This window comes from Leptodactylus fuscus, chromosome 7 (assembly GCF_031893055.1).
Source record: "Leptodactylus fuscus isolate aLepFus1 chromosome 7, aLepFus1.hap2, whole genome shotgun sequence".
Lineage (NCBI taxonomy): Eukaryota > Metazoa > Chordata > Amphibia > Anura > Leptodactylidae > Leptodactylus > Leptodactylus fuscus.
The window spans coordinates 5398183-5420990 of NC_134271.1; the positions used below are offsets into that span (position 1 = coordinate 5398183).

Here is a 22808-nt window from a genome sequence, read left to right on the forward strand (position 1 = left end):
TGCATCCTCCCCTTCTCTCGTTGTCTTGCGTCTGGGTCGACTCCGACACCTGCACAGTCGGCTCTGCCAGTGAGACACCAGTAGAGGCGACTGCGCATGCCGGCCGGTGCCCATTTTTGGGAGGCCGCTCTTGTAGTTCAATACAGGAGTGGCCTCCCAAAAATGGCTGCCGGCCAGCATGCGCACTCCGCTCTGCTGGTGTCTCACCGGCAGAGCCAAAAGCACAGGCATCGCAGTTTGACCCAGACAGAAGAGGCGGTTGCAGCTGAAGATGGCGTCGTCGCTGGAGAAAGTTCTCTAGCAGCAATGGGGACTCCTCCATTGCCGTTTGAGCGCTGAGCCCGCCCCCATTGCTGCGAGAGAACTCGTTTGCATACCAGTAAAAAACGTCGGGCCGGAGGCGACTGAGCAAGGCAGGAGACGAATAGGCTTTCTTAAGGCTATTCCGACGTGGTAATTAGAAAAAAATGTTGCTTTAGTGGTAGAATCCCTTTAAAAACCTTCACAAAATTTGCAAATGTATCAGACGTCGCACTTCAGTTTGTTGCTGAAGAGTAAAAACGTTCCTCTTAATTTTAAGACGTATTTTTCGCCGGAGTACTAAGTACTTATTGGGGGGATTCAAATTTTTGTATGTTTTTTTACTTTTTTTTTTTTTAAAAAAGAATATTTGCACCAGCGATGACATTGCAATCTATGGGACATACGATTGTACAATGACAGATACAAAGGCCGGCCCTATAGTTAGTGGCCCGGGAGCCCTGACGAGGACACCGGACATCTCCCGCCCTGTATGTTGTTATTTCTCAGTTATATCATGGAATAGACGGGCTTGATGATTCACGTCTCCTCTAAGTTCTGGAGTCTTATTGATCGCCCGGCCGTCACAGATCTCTCGTCTCCAGAGTTACTTTGTCGTCCTCTCAGGTCCAGATTACAAAACGTAATAACTGGAAACAGCTGCCGAGCAAACCTCGAGGATAATAACAAGTATCCAGCCTCGTACTGTTCTTACTTCACGTCCGGAAGATTCCGCCTTTCATTTTAATAATAGGTGCTTGAAATTGTGAACATTCAAAATCGAATAGACCGCCATATGGTCGTCTCACCAATTCTGAGCTCTGTAGCGAAACTTTCAAGAATTAAGGCAGTTCAGAGATGCCAACCATATGTCCGCTGAAAGCAAACCGTGAAAACCTCCCTGCGCTTCCATGGAGGGTACGTAATCTTTTTTTTGTAAATGTATTTCCCTTAAACCGTCGTCGCCGCGCACAAGGGGAGACGCCGCAAAGTTAAAACCATATGGCATTTAATCAGGTTTAAGCCTTCTGACATTTTTAATTTCGCAGAGGCTTGCAGAACTTGGCAGGTGGAGAAGTCGCACGACGACGTCATGACATTCACGTCTGAAGGACTCACCTTTAACGCCTGCTCCTGGGAACACATCATCTGGATCTGCTCGTGGTACTGCCGCTGGTAGATGGCCTTTAGCTCGGTCTGCTCCAGACGCAGCTCCAAGTTGCAGAACTCCGTCCGGATCTCTTCTCGGTTGGTGAAAATGTATTGGAGAAGCTCTTGGCACCTGCGAAGGAGAAATTAGGCTTAAGGGTAAGGGCCTCACGTAGCGGAAACTCAAGTGTTATTGCTCGCTGCGGAAGAAATGAATAGCACAGGCAGATACGAGAAACTTTCTGATATAGGTGGTGATAGAAAAATGCTTCTTTCACCTCTTATCACCCTTTCCCCGCTAAACTGACTTTCAATTTAAAATGTCTGCTATATCAGTCCCAGGAAGAACTGCAGGTCACATGTATAAGATTACACAAGTCTATAGAAGTCTATGGAGAGGGAGGAGTAAGCAGGAGTGGAGGGAAGAGAAGCAGAAACCAATGCATTTTAAGGCGACCCCCTTACCCTGCAACTCTAAAATCTCTGTTATATTCATCTAGAGGTCATAGGTATCAGATTATATAGGTCTATAGTAGTCTATGGAGAGGGAGGAGTAAGCACGAGTTGAAGTGGAGAGAAGAGAAGAAGAAACCAATATTCATCTTTAAGGCAACCCCTTTCCCCTGCAACTCTAAAATCTCTGTTACGTCCATCTTGAGATGGACTGCAGGTTATTGGTATCAGATTATACAGGTTTATAGAAGTCTATGGAGAGGGAGGAGTAAGCAGGAGTGGAGAAAAGAGAAGCAGAAACCAATGCATTTTTAAGGCGACCCCCTTCCCCTGCAACTCTAAAATCTCTGATATATTCATCTCGAGGTCATAGGTATCAGATTATACAGGTCTATAGAAGTCTATGGAGAGCAGAGGACAGGAATGAGCAGATGGTGAAGGAGAAATAAGCAGAGACCAAGGCTTAGGTTGATGCTGCAGCTAAGTAAAACTGTCTCATCCCAAGTTCTTTATTCCCATCCATCCAGGTCAGTTCTTCTCTAAAGATGTCCTGCAAGATCCCGAGGCAGGGAAGAAGTCAGGAGCAGACTCTCCTCTACTTACTGTGTATAATGTACAGCCCCATTCACAAGCTCAGGGAGAAGAACCAAGGACAGGTAGAAAAACGCTAAATAATACAAGGGCTCAGTAAGGGCTTGTTCACACGGGGCAAAGAGGGGCAGATTTTGTGTTTCTGCTCACGCAAAGAAGAAGCGAGCTGCCCTTTCTTCAGGTGGATTCTGCGGCTGAGTCAGCCCCGGCGTCTGCCTCGCGACAGCATCCTCCAGATTAGGCCAATTGATTTGGGCCTACTCCGGAGCGGGAAGCGCATTTTGGTCCTATTCTGACGCGGTCCCGTGCCAACTAGCCCTTACAGTGACAATCTTACAATGGATTCACCTGTGCTAAGATCAGAACAATAGAGAGGCGGACCACAAAAACAGCGGTCACCTATGGAGCCTGGTGGACTCTATTGTCTATAACGGCCGAAAGCGCTGGACGAACACAGATGTGAACTAACCCTTAATAAGAACTGTGAAGGGAGTGCTGGTGGTGCTCACTACATTAATGTGTAAGTACATTGCACACGTGAACTTAACAGCGGGCAGGAAATCCACAGCTTCTTATTGTAGTTTTATTTTTAAATAACCTTCCTGGGAAGAGAAGAGATGACTATTCAGAATGGAGAGAGGCAGCGCCTTGTGTTGGTTCTAAGCCTGGGGACACATGTGAAGAGCTCAGACCCCAGCTGTGCCGCTCTGCTAATGCGCAACAGTAGGTTTTAATGAAAGTTGTAGACGGTTCCTGTAATTCTCAGTGCATTCCCTCTTACGTGGATGGTGATGCTGTTCTGCTAAATTTTTAATACAGAAGAGTCTACAGCTTGCGGAAAGCTTGTGTTAAGTGTATTCTGTGCCAGAGTCAATCTACCGATGACATCACGTTTAAGGGGATACGGCTATAAAAAGACTGTCATCCTATATTTCAAATACACGTCTAATATTACATGCACTATATTTAGCTCTATACAAAAACGTCATGAGGGTACAGCAGACGACTCAAAGCCAAGTGTTTAAAGGGATAGGATGAGATTTTATTCTGCTACGTGCTCCCTTTCACTCCCATCCATTGGCTTCTTATGGCACTGGCCCTATGGGTATGCGGAAAGCACAGTGTGCGCCCCCCCCCCTTAATAAATAATAATACATTTTATTTCTATAGCGCCAACATATTCCGCAGCGCTGTACAATTTGTAGGGTTCAAATACAGACAGAAAGATACATTAAAAAGAAAGTCATTTCACACAATGGGACTGAGGGCCCAGCTCGCAAGAGCTTACAGTCTATGAGGTAGAGGGGGTGACACAAGAGGTAGCAGGGGCGATATTGCTTATACAGGGGTCAGACACTTCTGTAATAGAGGTGACTGTCATTACACAAACATAAAACTTTGTGAGCCGTTGACAGTCGTGTCCTTTAACATGTGGATGGAGCTTGGACAGAAAGTTACCCTGAGATGACATCATATCATGTGGGGTAATGTGGGGGCGGGGACAGAGGAGGGTTAAGGGTTTACGTTAGACATTGTGATAGGCCTGTCTGATAAGATGCGTCTTTAGTTTGCGTTTGAAACTGTAGAAATTGGGAGTTAATCTGATTGTCCGGGGTAGAGCATTCCAGAGAAGTGGTGCAGCTCGGGAGAAGTCTTGTATACGAGCGGGGGAGGTTCTGATAATAGAGGATGTAAGTGTTAGGTCATTGAGTGAGTGGAGAACACGGGTTGGGCGGTAGATAGAGATGACGGAGGAAATATAGGGAGGTGCGGCATTATGGAGAGCCTTGTGGGGGAGGGGGAGAACTTTATATTTTATTCTATATTGAATAGGCAGCCAATGTAGTGACTGGCACAGACCTGAGGCATCGCTGGAGCGTCTAGCCTGGTAGATGAGCCTGGCCGCTGCATTCAGAATAGATTGTAGAGGGGAGAATTTAGTGAGGGGAAGACCGATTAGTAAGGAGTTACAGTAGTCGAGGCGAGAATGAATCAGAGAGACAATGAATAGGGACCCCCGTTTACAATCTGTGTAGCCCATCCCAGAATAGGTTACCGCTGTGTAATGTTATTTTGCTGGAGATTCTATAGTGCCGACATATTTCACAGCGTTGCATAAAGATGGTTGGCCCGGTCACTGACATTTTAGATATTAACCACCCGGACCGCCCATAGACTTTATACGTCCGGGAAGTGGTTGCCTTGTTCTGACAGGACGTACCTGTACGTCCAGTCAGAACACAGCAGCTGCACGGAGATCGTGCAGCCGCTTTCAATGGGAGCCGGCTGTAACTTCAGCCGGAGCTCCCAGAGAGATGGCAGGGAAGATTTATTACCTCCCCTGCTATCTCGATCGCTGTGTATACACATGATCCACCGGTAGCAGAGTCTTGCAAAAGCTGCGGGGTCCTACAGGACCCCAGTTCAGCTCAGTAAGCTGTGTATACAGTGTGCAGGAGTCTGTATTTCTCCTGCAACTGGGGTGAAATGTACCAGCCCCAGTTATAGGAGAAATCAGCCTCAAGTACAAAAAAAATAAGTGATCAGATGTACCCAAAGGTCTCTTATTACCTTATGGGGACACCATCTGAAAAAAAAAAAAAAAAGTTTTAAAAAAATGTAAATAAAATAATAATAATAATACGCTAATAAAACGCCGTTATTAAAGGTTATGGCCCCACCCCCGACGACACCATACAAATAAAAATTACCGTAACAAAGAGGAAAAACTATATTATAAAGTTTTTCAGTGACACTTTGTGTTATTAAATAAAAACAAAAAAAATAAATAAATTGAAAACCAGACACAATTTCCCTCCTATTTTGTTTATATTTTCCTGGATATAAAAAAAAATTATAAACACATTTCAAAATAAAAATAACCTAAAAATAAAGCCGTATGTGTCCCCGAAAAAAGACGCAAAAATTAGTTGACTGAGACATACGAGAAAAATTTTACAGACCTCCAAACCGCACAGACAAAATAAACCTAAAATGTGTCTGGTCCTGGACCACAAACTGGCCGGTACTGAAGTGGTTAAAGGGGTTGACAGACCACAAATGTATATTTCATGCCAATGACCAGTTCATAGGCTCGGCCATCATTATGTGATGTGTCGGTGGACACCTGGATTCAACACAGATCAGCAGGTGCAGCGGACGGGGAGGGGAAGAGGCTCAGCTCCTAGTCCAGTAATAGGTTCAGCGCAGCAGCCCACAGTATGGCGGCATCGGGACCCTGCAGCGAAGAACCTATTACTTTAATCAGAGCCGCTTCTCCCAAGTCCACTGCTACTGCTGAGGCCACTCGGACCAGCTGATCTGTGCGGGGTCTGGTTGTCGACCCTGACAGATTATATACTGAGGACCTATCAGTGTAAAATAGGCATCTGGGGACGGACAACCCCTTTAAATGCAGATGTATATAATAAGGGACATACGTGAAGCATACTGTAGTGCGCTTTCCTCTTCTTCCATATAAAAGCATGCTGCATTGTAGGTACATCTCATTTGGAGAAGAATAAGTGTACGCAGCCAGCCCACACAACGTGTTTGTGTATGAGCGTATGTCAGTCTATGTGGGGGTGGTACAGCTCAGGGTCTACATCTATGTCATATTTATCTTTAGTCCTTGGTGCCAACCAATCCAGCAGGTTTGCAAGGACCAGTCGCCATTCCAAGTATATATCCATTCATAGCACTGCTCGCATACACGTACTGCTTTAGTATCTGTTGTCCTTGTTACAGCATTAGTACAAGTCTTTTTGCCTTCGCTCTTTGTTTGTGCACCTGGGGCCTAAAGTTTTATCTGGATTGCAAGTCAAGACATTAAATACGCTGCCTTATATCTGGTACGCATATCCCTTTCACGTTGCGGTTAGGGGCCACGGCGCCACCGCTTTGCATAAATTGCAAAAGACAATACCTCATAGCATCGCTTCTCCTCCGCTTCTGCCAATGCCTGCTTACTTGCTTATGGCATTGCAGATAGGTGCCATATTGCCCACATCATAGTCACAATATCAGTAACATTGTACGTGACTGCTGCAGCCATTGTATCAAGCAGCAAGCCCTGGCGGCATAAAAACAACTGAGCTGCACGGAGCGGACCAAATAATAAAAATAACAAAAAGTAACTGCTTGTAAGTCCCATCCCTGGCAAGACACCTAGAGGTACGTTTCTATGTTTTTCATGAGCTCAGGCAAATCCCTTTAACCAAACCAAAATTTTTTATCTACTTGTACCCTTTATAGTGACTTTGCTAAACTACAAGACCAATGCGCTTAGGTTGAGAGTCAGTTCCATTGTTGCTTTAGACTCCAGAGGAGGAGATGGACGGCCAGCCTGCAAATCCATCGCCTCCCCTGGACGTGACCACTGATGTTATCCCACTGTAAACAGCAGCTTAAGCCCCTGCAAATAGGTGTAAAACCTTAAACACGGTAATCCACCTTGATAAGAACGCGAGCTGCCGTATCTCTATCCGCACCTTCTGACCTATAGAAAATACCTCTTAATTTCTGCCTGTTGCTGCTTTTCGGCAGATAATTGGTTCTGCTTGCTTTGCTCTGGGATCTTTTGCTCTTCGTAGTTCTTCAATTTCTCCTTCAGCATCGCGATCTAAAAAACAAACAAACAAAAAAAACGGAAATAGGATCCCCGTAGATAAAATGAAAAAGGGTTGTACCAAGTCATTGTTCCCTACTAGGGTTGAGCCGATCTCGAGATTTCAGGATCGTTTTTCAAAATCTGATTTTCAATCAATTTTCCAGCCGATACCGATCGTGAAATTTGCTCGATCGCCGATCAGGATCCGATCTTTCCCGATCCCTCAACCCTATTCCCTACCAATAGTATTCGGAGACCCCCCACCAATCCCAGAAACGGGGCTCCGGTTTCCCCTTCTTAAAGCATACGCACTGCCGTTCATTCTGAAGTGCCAGGGATGGAGTATAGTGCCTGGTTACCTTGGGTCGTCTCCTAGAGAATGCTCAGTCTGGCGCACTTGGGCCCCAATCTAAGAATCGGTGGGGGTCACATCAGTCATGGTGTCAGATCATAAATAATCCCTTTAATATGAGAGGAACCCCACAGTGATCAGCGGCTTCGCTCCCACTAAACAGCACTGGATTTGGATGGGAGAAGTCGCCATTGCTTGTTCATTATAGGCACAGCGGCCACTACAGGCATAATGTAGTATTACATCCAGCTAATAGCTGACCGTGTAATAAATAAGAGGAGGGGGATATCACACTATATTCATACAGAAGCCAATCATTGTATCCCCCGAACTTACCTCTTTCTTCTGCTGCTCGCAGATCTTGGCGTATTGACTAATGTGACTGTCCAGGCTCACCACATTACTCTTCACCTGGTAATAAGCAACATTGAAAATTTCGGTCTTTAATAATTAAATTATGTACGAGCGATGAAAGAGACGACATGACGTTATAGATTCAGAGGTTTAGTCAACGGCAGGCGCACGGGGTGAGCGACGTGTAATAACAGAATAGATACAGGAGCCGAAATAAAATCAATAAATGGTATATTAAAGGGATCCTATCATTTAAACACTTTTTTTTTCTAGTTGACGCGTCGGAAGAGCCTTAAGAAAGCCTATTCGTCTCTACCTTTATCATTCGCCTCCAGCCCGCCGTTCGGTAGAGATACCAGTTTTTACCGGAATGCAAATGAGTTATTTTGCAGTACTGGGGGTGGGTCCCAGTGCTCAGACAGCACTGGGGGCGTCCCCAATGCTGCCAGTGAACTCTCTCCAGCGACGCCTCCATCTTCAACAGCAACCGCCTCTTCTGCGTCTTCTTCCGCCTGGGGTCACATTCCGGCGCCTGCACAGTCGGCTCTGCCATCGGGACGCAGGCAAGAGCCGAGTGCACAGGCCGGCGGCCATTTTTTTGGCGGCCCCTACACGCGCAGTACGCTCCCGTAGTTCTATGGAGAACAGGAGCGTACTGCGCATGTAAGCAGCTTCCAAAAAAAAATGGCTGCCAGCCGGCCTGTACACTCGGTTTTTGCCTGCATCCCGATGGCAGAGCCAACTGCGCAGGCGCTGGAGTGTGACCCTAGACGGAGGAAGACGCAGAAGAGGCGGTTGCTGTTGAAGATGGAGGCGTCGCTGGAGAGAGTTCTCTGGCAGCATTGTGGACCCCCCAGTGCTGTCTGAGTGCTTGGGCCCGCCCCCAGTGCTGCGAAAGAACTCATTTGCATAACGGTAAAAACTGGTATTTCTGCCAAACGGCGGGCTGGAGGTGAATGATAAAGGTAGGAGACGAATAGCCTTTCTTAAGGCTATTCCGATGCGTCAACTAGAAAAAAAAAAGTGTTTAAATGGTAGGATCCCTTTAAATATTATAATTATATTATTGATTAATTTAGAATTATTAAACTTGTATTCTATTCAATTAATAAAAAGTTAATTTTTATACATTGACTAAAGGGAGTAGAGTTAGCTTTTGTTGGGGAGGTGAGTGACGTAGTGAATATACAATATACGTATATACCAATATACAAAATGTGGTTCTGGGCAACAAAATGTGACTTTTTAAAACTCTGCCTTTGCCACTTTCCCGCCAGAGGGGGCGCCTTTATGAGGCGGGTGTGCAGTCATATAGGAGGTGCACTCTGCACAGACTCCGAGGCTATGAAGACGGATGCGAGCAACGCTTCTATGGCATTACAGAGACTACATAATATATCAGGGACCAAAACTATTAACACAGATTGCTCAGGAACGGTGGGGGCTAGAGAAAATATTCCAACAGTGTTGGAATCAGTGGAGCAACGACTATTAAATAGGAGACTTTTGTATACAAGAAAGAAAAACGTTACCCACCAGAAAACCCCTTAAATTTCTAACATTCCTGGACAACCCCTTTAAACAAGGAGTCACAAAACCGCAACGTGTTAGTTATAAAGCAAACACTTACAGGTAACGAATGCAACGAGAAAGAAACGGTAAACTTGTCACTTACGGCAGATTTGATATCCTTGGCTCGGTTGGCATATTTCAGAGTATTGTACGTATCATCGTACGACAGCGACGAGGGGCTAACGGCGGCGATCATGATAGTGTGACAGTTTCCTCCCAGGGAATCTTTTAGGAGCCGGGTAAGCTTACTGTTTCGGTAAGGTATATGTTGCTTCTTTGTCTAAAGGGCACACAAAGCACGGTCCGCCATTAATAATTTGTAGGGGTGGAAAACGTATACATTGCTGTAATCTGGCCATGGTAAGGAAGAGGAGACAAGAAGATTTCTATACGCCAGGACTCTCACTAACCCTAGGGATGGCCGATGCAAACCTGTTTAAAGAAAAGTGTGCCCCCTTTTAGACACCTTAAGCTCTATCACCAAACCCAAGCATACCCCACGGCCTCCACGACGTTACAGAGCACATTCCAGGGATGTTATAATAGACCTTTGTTATGTTTGGCCGTCGGTGCACTAGGGGCGGGCCTATAGCTCCCTGGATTACTACTCTTGTAACTAAGACCCCCAATATCTTCTGCCTCTGCCATCCCTTGCAGTAGGAATTGACCCGCTCACTGCTATGACATCATCCATGTGATGCAATGTTCTCAGAGCTGAAGGCCCGCCCCCAGTGCACCATGTGACTTCAAAGTTGTTATTCTCCAAATCTACAAGAGTGACCTAGATGACAGAGGTATGAGGTTGATTACCGTAATGTGCTATGTAATGCAGTGGTGGAAATTGAGGGTGCTTGGGGACCCTAATGGAAGTTTCATACCAATGACCGATCCCTGTTTGAGTCTGACACCTGGACCCTGCACAGATCAGCTATACTGGGTTCTAGATGTTATAGCAGTGGATGGAGAGTGTGCGCAACAGCTCCATCCACTGTATAGTGGTGGTTCCAGGGAATTGCAGCACCACTCTTATTCCTTGAATACCTAGGCTTAAAGGGATCCTATCACTGGATACCCTTTTTTTTCTGACTAACACAACGGAATAGCCTTAAGAAACTATTCTTCTCCTACCTTTAGATGTCTTCTCCGCGCCGCCATTTGGTAGAAATCTGGGTTTTCTTCGGTATGCAAATAAGCTCTCTCGCAGCACTGGGGGTAGACCCAAATGGGTCCGCCCCCAGGGCTGCGAGAGAAATCTCCAGCACCGCTTCCATCTTCTTCTGGAACACCCTCTCCCTGTGTCTTCTTCCGTCCTGGCTTCCAATCTTCTAGGCCTCGGGTAAGCTGGTGTAAGCGGCCATTTTCTTGCGGCCGCTTACACGGTAAGTTGGTATAAGCGGCCATTTTCTTGTAGTCGGCTCTGACCAAGGCCTAGAAGATTGAACCTCAGGACGGAAGAAGACACAAGGAGAGGCCATTCTAGAAGAAGATGGAAGCAGCGCTGAAGAGTTCTCTCACAGCATTGTGGACGCCCCCAGTGCATACCGACGAAAACCAGGATTTCTACCAAACGGCGGCGCGGAGAAGACATCTAAAGGTAGGAGAAGAATAGTCTTTCTTAGGGCTATACCTATGTGTGAGTAAAAAAGAAACAGTATGCAATGATAGGATCCCTTTAACAACTCTTAGGCCCCAGTACAAAATAAAGGCCCCCACTCGTTATATATAATACTGGTCTGTTCTAGGCATTTGTTCCCCCTGAGATTCCAAAGCCTGGTAGTGATTGCTACCCCTGCACCCCTTAAGGCTACGTCCCTGTAGCTTCACGCGCTCCGTGTCCACGGCTGTAACGTCAGGCTGATCTGTGTGGGGTCTGGCTGTCAGACACTGACAGATCACAAACTGTTGGCACATCACAACAATATGAAAAATTCTTTCGAGTCTGGACAATCCCTTTAAGCTACAATCTTAAATATGATCTTGGAGATGGCCACACCCCTTTAAGCACTCCCATTGGTCCTGTATAGACACGACTGAGTGTTTGCAATGTCCATAACATTGAAAAATTCTTTTTTTATACAATATGAAGATAATCTGCATAATGTTCCGGTTTAGACCCCTGATGGCGCGAAGTCCGCGGATCCTTGGTGAGCGGAGTATCTGCAGTAAATTAAGGACAGGCGTTGCCTCACTTGAACCTCAAGGACAACCTTGCATGGCGTTATGTTTTTAATTCAAGGAATTATAGAGAAGTTATGGTTTCCCTGACAACTAAACTTTCCTTACATCTGCACAACCTACCATAAAAAATAAACAAAAAAAAAAAAAAATATATATATTTTGATCCATGGATATTTGAGATAAATGCAAGAAATTGGGTTTGCAGTTGTAATAACAAATTTCTTGGATTTTGACAATATTTGGATCATTTTGTGATCCACCGCTAGGAACCCCAGTGATCAGCAATTGTTCGACCACTCTGCAGTGCCTCTGCAGGACAAATGAAGAATTACACCATTCTTATTAAAATCAATGGGCAGCTCAGACAAGCCAGGTCCCCCGGAGTCTTCATTCTCTTCATAGCCACTCTTCGCTTAGGAAAAGGTCCCGATCAGAGAAATTAGCACAAAACCCCAGCAAGTGTAACCTGATCGTGTTTTAAACAGGAATAAAGAGGAAAAGTAATGGCAGTCTTATCCGAGACCAGATCAATTCTTTCTGATTGGTGGAGGTCCGAAATCCAAGACCGCCGCTGATCAGCTGTTTGATGGGGCTGTGGTGCTTGTGCAAGGGCAGTCAATATTGTTTACATTTACATAGAACGCCCTTTGTCTCCTAGTGGCCGTGTGATGTAATGATAAGCTTGTCCCATAGAAGTGAAAGAGATGGAGCTGAAATTAGATTGCAACACACCCACCTGTCCCCGCTGCTCTGGATCCCCAGTCTTGGGGCTTTTCTGGCCGTACATGACCAGTGAGGCCAATTAGTGGCCTCAGGAAAGGAAAGGGATGTCACCTGTGACATCCGCAAGTGATACCCCATGTCCTTTCCCAAGGCTGCTGATTGGCCTTGGTGGTCACACGTAGCAGGGGCTTCCGCCACCAGGACAGGCGACTGGTTTTTTTATTTTTCATATTCCCCAGCCTCCTGCTGCAATACTAAAAAATCCTGGACAACACCTTTAATATTGATGACCCTTCCCCTACTGCAATGAGCTAATAAGCAGAGGTGTCAGGTTGACCCATCCCAAACAAAGGTCATCAATGATCCGAGTCCCAGAAAAACCTGTTTCATAAAAGTCAAGAACTTTCCCGTTATGTGCTGGACGCCCTATAAAAAACAAAATTACATTTAAAACTAGACGAAAAAACAAAAAAACAAGTTCCCAGAAATGCTTTGCACATACATGAAGAGCCCGTGCCCTGCTCAGAGCGGAATACAAAAAGAAGAAAAGCGACCATATGTTATACTTGTTACGCCAGAGAATATCTGGCACAACAACTGACAGATGTAAGTTATGCAAACCTAGAAATAAAGCTTATAAAAGTTGGCCAATAAAAACATTCCCCTTTGCAAAATTGTTGTAATATAGCATTACATAGCAGCGAGGGCCGGGCCTTCCACACAATCGTGTAATGGTAGTTCACGGGCTTACTGAACAACACTGACACACCACATGGCTTTGATCAAGGCGCAACTTGTTACGATCCACCCCGGCCTAGAGAAACAAGTCAGAGCCTGAAGCTCCCGCACAATACAGAGTATACAGCTGACCAGGGCAGCGCTTTATATACATGCTGTGCTTAAGGTGACACAGAAGCAGACACGTGGAGTATGAACAATCCCTTTAATACCTTCCATTCCAGTGCTGGCCATCAGCAATACTGCTATTATCGCATACAGAGTGGCTGTAGAGGTGACGGCACCAAAATGGGACCGCTATGGCCAAATACACTTCTGATCGGTGGAGTGACAGTCAGCCAGATCCACACAGATCAGCTGTCCAGGGCAGAGTCCGATGCCTGTATTGTACGTGGCACTGAACCAGTTAGTTTTGATAATAAAATGGCAGCTGTGGCCAATAAAATCCATCCGGGGGTCAAGTGTTCATTTCAAGGGAGGTATACAGGGAATTTGTCTGGAAGGAGTAGACCACGCCCCATTAAGGTGCGGTGTGGATCCAGTAGGGGGCGCTACTGCACAGCTAAAATACCCCAAGCCTCTGCATTTCCACAGGTGTAGGTACTAGGTATGTCTCTCCTTAACCCACCACATGGGGCGGTGCCTCGAGCTAACAGTCATAGGAGGCAGCGCCACCTACTGGATCCTCGGCAGACCAGGCAGCACCTTATTTTAACCTTCCCTTTCTAGCGTCTACCTACTGAAGAGGGGGAATGCTAACGCCCAGTTGTCAATCTAATCATACATTGCCATGAGGAGTAACAGAGGAACGTACTGAAAGTTATTTTCCTGCAAATCCAGATATTTACTAAAACACATGAGGGGAGAGGACAGGTCCTCTATAAATAATGATACGACACCTATAGACAAAAAGGATGGAAATAACGTAGCTTTATATCAACAACAGCTGAAGGGGGGGGGGAACAAAGCTTGGGATTATTTCACTGTACGCAGCCGGCGTTTAGGGTAAAAAAATAAATAAATATATATATATTTTATTTTCTTATAAAGCGTGTGGTGGTGCACAGATGTGAGCAGCGCAGGATCTGACAAGCGAAGCCATATTGGACTTATTAGATCACGTAAACAAGTTTGGGGGCTTTTCTGCTCTATTGAAGACTTAGTTTAATTACAGGCTATTTGGGAACACAAGGGGGAAAATAAAAATATTCTAGAGAAAATCCCTCCGACACATTGTATTTGCTCGGGCGTGGAAGACGACAGCAGATGGGTTGCATCACCGCCATGTAAAGCGGATGTAGGATCCCGCAGTCTAACGGGGAAGTCCAGGGTTACATTTTTTGTAAACACAGGGAATGTATTAAAATAAAAATAAGCTACCCATTTAATCCCCTGACTTTCTGACTGTCCCCGCTGCAGCTGATGACATGCCGTACACCCACGTGCTTGCTGCAGCCAGTGACCTCAGCGGTCTCGTGTCATGTAGGGATCGCAGGGGTCATGTAGGGATCGCAGGGGTCACGTAGGTGACATGTATAATGGAGAGGCGATACATAAGACCTACACGTATCACCTCTGGTAGACCCGTTCATACCTTACACAGCCAGACATTGCTCCTGCCAAGGGTCACGGCTGAGCCCTAGAGGGTTAGTGAAACAGGACTGGCCATCACCACGGCTTCTTATTATACACATAAGACGACCCCATTAAAAATATCCAGGGATCCTTGCCGGCACTTGGGAAAGCACAGAGCTGCCTTAAGTCAAATTTGTCCGACTGCAACTACCACTAGGGGGAGCTTTAGGGTACATTCACACAGTGGAATTTGGAGAGGCATATAAAGTGGTCTTCTGCCTCAAAATCCTCTCCAAAAACCATCCTTTTGGAACGGTCAGCAGAAAGCTGAAGCCGAGCCTTAAAGTTTTCTACAGCGGGTTTGCAGGTGTGATGAGTCTCATATACAACGGTGTGAGGTCACATGCTGACGTTTCATCAGTGGAAAGTAAGAACAAGCATGTGTTTTGTTTTTTTTTTGTTTCTTTTTCAGCCTCCGACATCAACGCCATTGAATACAGGCACTAAAAATATAGCAAACCCCCCCCCCCCCTAAAAGAACACAAATGTAAATAGCTCTCTATCAGTATATTGCTACATACATTTCTTCTCGTAGCTCTAGCACCAGACAGGCATGGGAGGCTGACAAGCAGCGCTGTTTGGTGGGTTAGTACAACAATGGAGAAAGCAAAGGGACGAGTAATGACAGCGCCGGAGACATTTACTGACAGACAAAAGGAAGTAAACGGACACTTTGTAAGTGAAAGTAACAACATTGGGCGACTCCGTCGGGTCTTTGTTCCGGTTTCCCTCACGATACAAGCTGACTGTCAAGCACAGACCATCTCAAGTGAAGGGACGGCAGGTTTATGACAATCACAAAATCTCCTAGGTTCACATGTTCTTAGTGGCCACGGAAACAAGTTCTTCCTAAATGGCCACCGGTTTCTCAGACCACTTGGTCTCATTTAATAAAACCTGAGATTCTGCACCAAAACATAACGCGCTTAATTTAAAATTGCCGCCAGTTTTTTTGCCTCACGTTGCGGAAACACGGCTTCCTTTGTTGCAGATTTTTGATGTGCTTTTTTGAGTCAAATCTAGGAGTAACCACAAAAGAAATGGGAATACATAGGAAGCTCCTACACTTCTCCCTTCTGCTCAATCCACTCCTGATTTTGGCTCTAAAAACTGCAACAAAATCTGCAACTAAAAAAAAAAAAAAAAAAAATAAGTGCTTTTCCGCAACGTGGGGCCTCAGCCTAAAGTTGCTGCCCCAGCTAGGAGTCTCCCTTTTGCAAATTTAGGACCCGTGCACACGGAGTAAACGCGTGCTCATTTTTGCATAATACATTGAAGTCAATGGAAGCCTGATTTTTACACATGTATTCTGCAAAAATGAGCGCGTTTACTCTGTGTGCACGGGCCCTTACTGATCGCTCCCAGTTATTAAGGAAATGAATGGCAGCAACACAATGAGAGGGTGGGGGAGGGGCAGGTCTCTCTTGGTCTACACAGGGAGTGTAAGGAGAGTCCATCTATCTAGCAGCTTGTGTTATTACGGATAGGATGTTAGTCATAGACACGAAGCATCTTTACTTATTGTGCTCGAATTCCTCTTTTGGAATCAGGGACCTTTTTAGCTGTATTATAACCTGTATTTGCAGTGATGGATCTCCTATATTATGTTGACTTGGCCTTTTCTCAGCTATTTGTTCGCTATTTTACAGCTTTACACATACAGAAATCAGTAGTAGAAAAAGAAGGTGGGGCACAGTTTGAATGGGACACACCCCAGCCTCAGAAAGAAATGTTCTACAGCCATAATGGGGCTATTAGCAGCAGAAAAATGAAAAGGACTTGACAGACTGCCTAGAAAGATATTTAAATTTTCATGAAAACGCAGGTACCCCTGGGAAGGGGGTTGTCCCCAACATAACAGTATATCACCTATCCAAAGAATTGGTGGATTACCCTTGCTTGAATGGCGTGACAGCTATGTACACCTGATGCCTTTCCATTCATATCCACCCATTCTATATAGAATGAACGGAGTGGCACTGCACCTGTAGTAGCCATTATCACCTGGTAGAATGAATGGAGGGGCACTGCGCCTGTAGTAACCATTGTCACCTGGTAGAGTGAGTGGTAAGAGTGGAGCCACTGTCACCCTTTAGAATGAATAGAGTAGCACTGTGCTTGCCGTAGCCATTGCCTAGATATCGATGTTACGGGCAGGCGACACATTGCTACAAGTTGTTCCAACAAATTCCCTAATGCAGTCTTTCCTTTTCTGTGGCCGGCCTTAGTTTGTCAGTCTGTTGGTTGCAAACTGACAGAATGAAACACACATTTCGGTGCAGGCAATAAAACAAGACCATTAAGTCTTCTTACTCACCTTTGGATCTGCCAGAGCATTAATCACATTTCCAAGAGCCAATAGGGAGCGGTTAATGTTGGTGCCCTCTCGTAAGCGCTCACCTTTAGCGTTGGTGGCACTTGCCCGTTCGGAGCCTGCCAGATCAATAAGACTCATTTTGGCAATCCGAACGTTTTGATTAATGCTGGCACTTTTATCTTGCTGTCTTAAGTATATCTGAGAGGGAAAAACAAAAAATGTGAGATTAGTCAAAAATGAAAGTCACAACTGGGGAGATTTAACAATGCAATACAAGATGACCCTGCAAAACCAGTGACAGGGCTATATAGGAGACCTGAAGATAGAACAACATACCTATGGGTTGTATTAGTGCAGCATCACCAAGGAGAACTTTGGGATCACCCAGATCTCCTTTTTGATGATTCTGCAGCAAAACAACCCCTATAGCTATGTTGGTCTCCCATCTTTAGCCCTGCCAGCAGTTATTTGTATGGTCAGAGCTGCTAAACAGAGGACAGGGGGCCAAAATACCTAAGTGGGTTGTTTTAATGCAGCATGAACAAGGAGAACTTTTAATTTTATTTTGCATGCCCGGCAGATGCTACCCGGGTGGTCCTGACCGCTAAATACCCCTCACTCTCTGAAATAGTCTGTCTGACAACCCCTCACCTGTGTGTGACCATTGCAGCCGTCTCCTGGTTGGATGTTGTGAAGCGGCTTACTGCAGAGAGATTTTGACTCCTTTTTGTGAAAGCCTGCATTTCTTTACTCTTTCCCTTGCTTCTCTATGGAGAGCGGTCCCTGCTTCTCACTGTTTATGGTACATGGGCTTGTATGCAATGATGGGGGAGGGGGATCACTTCAAGCAGTTATATCTTTGGCATTAGAAAAGTGATTCTAGTTCTATTCTTATCTTTCATATGACACTACAACTCCATGTACAGGTCTGAGGGTGTCAACTGAGGAGGCGACCGATGGTCCGTTCTAATTTGAAGTAAACAGAGCAGATCGGAACAAAACAGAAGCCCCTATAGAGGTGAGTATATGTGGGTAACACAGAGTGTCATCCAACTGCAAACTCGGTACTATATTGGATGCACACTCGGCTGTGCGCCTGGGGTCATAGTATAGATTCTCCCTGTATTATTTCCAGAGGTACACATATAAATATCCCAATCTTTATGGTGTTATAACATAGGATACCTCTGGAAATAGTACAGGTAGAACTGAAACCATAAAGTCATATGAAAGAGGAGAATCTCCTGTCCCAGGACACCATCCGGTTTCTACATCTAGGCAAACCATCGATGGCAGCAAATTGCTGAATATAGGCGGATCATCGATGCAGACGAAGTCGCAGGCAGAGGCTAGTATAAAATAAATGCTTGCAGTGACTCATCCCCCTACAAGCTCGTAGACCGTATAAAGTGAGAAACAAGGTAAAGAATAATGAAATGCAGGATTTAACAGAAAGGAGCCAACATTCCCAAACATCAAGGTTTAGTCCAACTCACCTGAAATACGGCATGAGATCGTGAAGATGTTGCATTCATGTCGGTGGGGTGCTGAGTTCTGTTCTTATTCCCGTAGTCAAGCAGTTGAAGAATATTCTCTGCAGATTTGGGCTGGAGACAAGTAAAAAAATAAATAAAGAGTCATTAAGTGCAATGTAGGGGCAGATATAACTTACTGCTTCGTGATAACTCACAATAAAAGTCATTAAAAGCAACGGTGCTCCGGTGACTCTACAGGAGCGAATGCACCAGGCCCTTACTTGCTAAAGGCCTGTACCATAAAGCCTATGAATAGGGCGGTACAGAAGCTACTGAAGAGTGGACAGTTGCTGTCAAAAACGTATAACAAAGGAGCTCACAGCTTGGCCCCCCTAACTATATATTCACAGATTCTTAAGATTATTCAGAATAGAGAGATGATCATTACACTGCCCCCGGCAGGCAGAGGTAGTACAGTCTCTAGCTGTCCACGTGATGTTGTGCTGATGCATCCTGGGATTGATAGATCATAGAGTATGAAGTGGTTAAACTAAGATGCTCCCTGGTCTGCTTTGAATTGATCCTGGGCACAGTGACAGTGAATGTCCTACATGGTACATTTGGCTTCTGTACCTTGACACCTTTTAGGGTTCTTGTCTCGCCAGACACCTACCTGATGTAATGTTAACCCTTGAACGACGACTCCTTTCTGAGCATCTTCTCGCACTGCAAGAGGACCGGAATTTGCAAGGAGGTCACGGATTTGCTCGTTGTACACCTATAAAAAATTTTCAGAATTTTATTTTTATTGGTTTAGTTTTTATCTAGAATATTATACAATTTGAAATTAATCTACAGTACTCAGTGTCTACTGCTCTCACAATACCGATGCCCTATCCATAGGATTGGTTAGAAATATCAGATGGGCAGGGGTGAGATTGTACATAAAGCAGATTGGCTGCAGATTTTCCTTCTAAATTAGAGCATATTAAAGTACCAGGGAAATGAATGAGATTTTAAAGGGAAAGTCTGAGATAATTTTAAAACCAGCCTATATCCTAAATACACCATCTACCTGTCACCCTTAACCGGAAGCAATGACATTTTTGTTCATGCGCTTGTGGCCAGTGGCTGGCTGCGAATAGGACCGATGGGTCGTCATTATTGCTGGACATGGCAAGGACCAGATTATAATAATAGTTATTTTAGTAATTCCAACAGGGGAGCTTTACTGCAGATATTACAGCCAATTCATAGCGAAATCTTGCAATGCATGCAATGACCATGTGCGTTAGACGTGTTTTTCAGAGCTAGCACATTGACCCATTCATTTCAATGGCCCTGTGTAGGTGGGAAGTAATCCCGGAGCAATAGTCAGGACAGGTCCTATTTCTGTCAGTTTTGGGGCCATGGAGGAGCAGGCAATACATGGATGTCATCCGGCTACATCTGCATGCAGCTACGATGTCATATGGCAGCAAATGGTAGTATGGGGTCTGGGCACCCTGCTATGTTATGGGCAGTAGAAGACTGCTAGATGGATTACAGCTAATAGAATATCTTTGGGATCATTTCTAAGGCAGGAAAAAAAATAAGAGTAAATAAAATGATAAAAAAAACCAGGCAATTTAGCAGAGGCCATGGAGTTTACTGTACTGACCCCCTCCTACAATGTAGCGCGTGTCTTTTATCCTCCGTACACAGTGAAGAGAAAGACATGGGACAGTAAAGCGTAGCAGCGGCCTTCACAAATACATTCAGCTTGTTTTGATGTAAATGACTTGAGAAGGCGCCATTATAAAGAACTACTATAAAGAGAAGGCCAAAGAGGAGCCTCGCGAGAGACGCCAGAGAAAAGACTGATCTGTAGACATGAAAAGGCCTCACATCCAGGGATCTTCTGTAACCAGAACAATTGTGACCGATTCACACAGAACACGCGCCCAACGTGACTACAACCAGTACAGAGGAGACAGACGGCGAGACGGTAAAGTATACAAACCTCCAGGTAAGACACGGCCACGTTACAAAGTTTTTCCTCTTTCATGCTGTCGATTCGGTTATACAAGTCCATCATGGTCAGATACATCACCCCAGGTTGTCCAGAGGAGCCCAGCATGGTGTGCGTCTTGCCGGCCCCTGTGGCGCCATACGCCAAAACTAAAAACAAAAAGAATGAAAACTGACGATCCCCTAAACACATAACACAGTAAAATATCTATGACCACTAGATAAAGGTCAGTGAGTGTTACTGGCTGATGTAGGGGTGCAGGTCTATGGGGTACAAGGGTTGCAGTGTTATATACCTACTACAGGGAGGTTTGACCTGTACACCAGGCAATGTAAGAGATGTAATGTGATAAGAGGGGTGGAAGTTTTCAAGTATTGGTTAAAGGGGTTATCCAGAGACTGTTTAAAATCTTAGGCTACTTTCACATTTGTGTCTGAGTCTCCGTTGCATTGTCCGCACGCAGACCTTCATCCACCAATTTCATTACGGTAAATATAGGTCCACACATATCCGCAATGTTAGGGGTCTGCCTGTTGCCGCTGTGAACATGGCCATGGGTGTAGGAGAGCCTTTCCCGATAGATTATATCAGGGGACAGTAGGGAAGTTGATGCCGGGGATGTCTGGCAGTGGCTTACTCAGGTGATCTAAAAGGAGGCTGCTGAAAATGTTACACGTGACACATTTTCATAGTCTCCGGTGCCCTCATGAGCACTAACAGATAAAGCCTCTTTAGACTGAGGTGTATAGGAATAGGAGCTACCATTTACTAAGTGGCACTCTTGATCTCTCTGCACCATTTTTGGTGAGGTTGCCCTCATCCCAGTTCTGCCTCGGATGTATTCCTGTCCATATGGAGGTGACGGGAAACAAACTAGGTGACGTAGCTTCCTTTACTACATCTTTGCTCCTTTTCGTTGAGCAGTACGTTGCTACAAAGGAGGCCGAATGGTGCAATGGTCACATACTCCTCCATCCACTACCACCTTATGGACAGGAGCACCACATGGTCGAGAGTACCACGTGGTAAGTGTCTGCTCCTAGTCATATACACACACATTAAAGTGGCCAATCCCTTTAAAAGGGAATGTCATGTAATAGAAAAACATGGATCCTGCATTCTATAACTCGCACCATACGTGTCCATGGAGTCTGGTATTGCAGCTCAGCCGTATTGAGGAGAATGAGACTGAGCTGCGATATCAGACACAACATGTGGACAGGTAGGCTGCTATTTCTGATAGACAACTCCACCGCTGGTAGTGGAGAACCTGTGAACCCCTGATGTGCATATCCTGAAGTTTTTTTTTAATCCGTCTTAAAAATAAAAATCCCTTCCACCTACCTGTGCAGTTATATCCATTCAGCACTCCATCCAGTACTATCCTAGTGGTCTCCTCATAGACTTCCTCCTGAGTTGAATGGTCATCAAAGACGCAGTCAAACACAAACTTCAGATCTTTATTTTTCTTCTTGGTCATGTCTCGGTTGGCGGTGCTCCTGCCATGAAAAAAATTGACTTCTTCGATTTTCGGGTCGAAAACGAGAATGTGTCTGTCGACGACTTGCACGACGTTGGTGCAGTTGGCCGCTTTCTCTTTTTCATTTGGAGGACGGACTCGGACCACCACTCTTACGTGGCTGCAAACATCGTGAGCAGCCATGTCTTAATATTCTGCGATCCAGGGAGGGGGAGGGGGAAGAGAAAAAAAATTCTGGAAAATAAAAAGAAAGAGAATAAAACTCAAATAACGATAACACTCAAATAGGCAATTTCATAGAGATATATAAACCCCGTTGTCACATACATTACTGTCATAGACATTACAATATGCAGAGAATTTCCTATGTTGCCTGCCAGGGGGCTCATGTCAAGCTGCAAAGGTTGCCATATTGTGAGGGCAGCCATGTCCTTCTAATCCGGGAAAACCCTTTAAAGGGATTCTACCACTAAACCAACATTTTTTCTATTTACCACGTCAGAATAGCCTTAAGAAAGCCTATTCGTCTCCTACCTTGCTCAGTCGCCTCCGGCCCGACGTTCCGTAGAAATACCGGTTTTTACCGGTATGCAAATGAGTTCTCTCGCAGCAATGGGGGCGGGCCCCAGCGCTCAAACGGCAATGGGGGCGTCCCTATTGCTGCCAGAGAACTGTCTCCAGCGACGCCTCCATCTTCAGCAGCATCCTCCCCTTCTCTCGTCGTCTTCTGTCTGGGTCAAACTGCGACGCTTGCGCAATCGGCTCTGCCAGTGAGACACCAGCAGAGCCGAGTGCGCATGCCGGCCATTTTTGGGAGACCACTCCTGTATTGAACTACAAGAGCCTTATATACTTGCTAATGTCTTGGGTT

At 45.4% G+C, this 22808-nt stretch overlaps 1 protein-coding gene across 1 annotated transcript in view; it reads right to left on the reverse strand.

Moving 5' to 3' along the window:
* The window catches only part of KIF18A (kinesin family member 18A), a 40799-nt gene extending 18678 nt beyond the window's left edge, over positions 1 to 22121 (reverse strand). Inside the window, exons 1-9 of the mRNA XM_075283599.1 lie at positions 21802 to 22121; positions 20449 to 20606; positions 19120 to 19224; positions 18468 to 18578; positions 16972 to 17169; positions 9484 to 9660; positions 7791 to 7865; positions 7005 to 7114; positions 1420 to 1582 (exon numbers count right to left, since the gene is read on the reverse strand). Of these exons, the coding sequence (XP_075139700.1) occupies positions 1420 to 1582; positions 7005 to 7114; positions 7791 to 7865; positions 9484 to 9660; positions 16972 to 17169; positions 18468 to 18578; positions 19120 to 19224; positions 20449 to 20606; positions 21802 to 22120 (1416 nt within the window). The 5' untranslated portion in view covers position 22121. The remainder of the gene's footprint in view (positions 1 to 1419; positions 1583 to 7004; positions 7115 to 7790; positions 7866 to 9483; positions 9661 to 16971; positions 17170 to 18467; positions 18579 to 19119; positions 19225 to 20448; positions 20607 to 21801) is intronic.
* Positions 22122 to 22808: the final 687 nt, after the last annotated feature.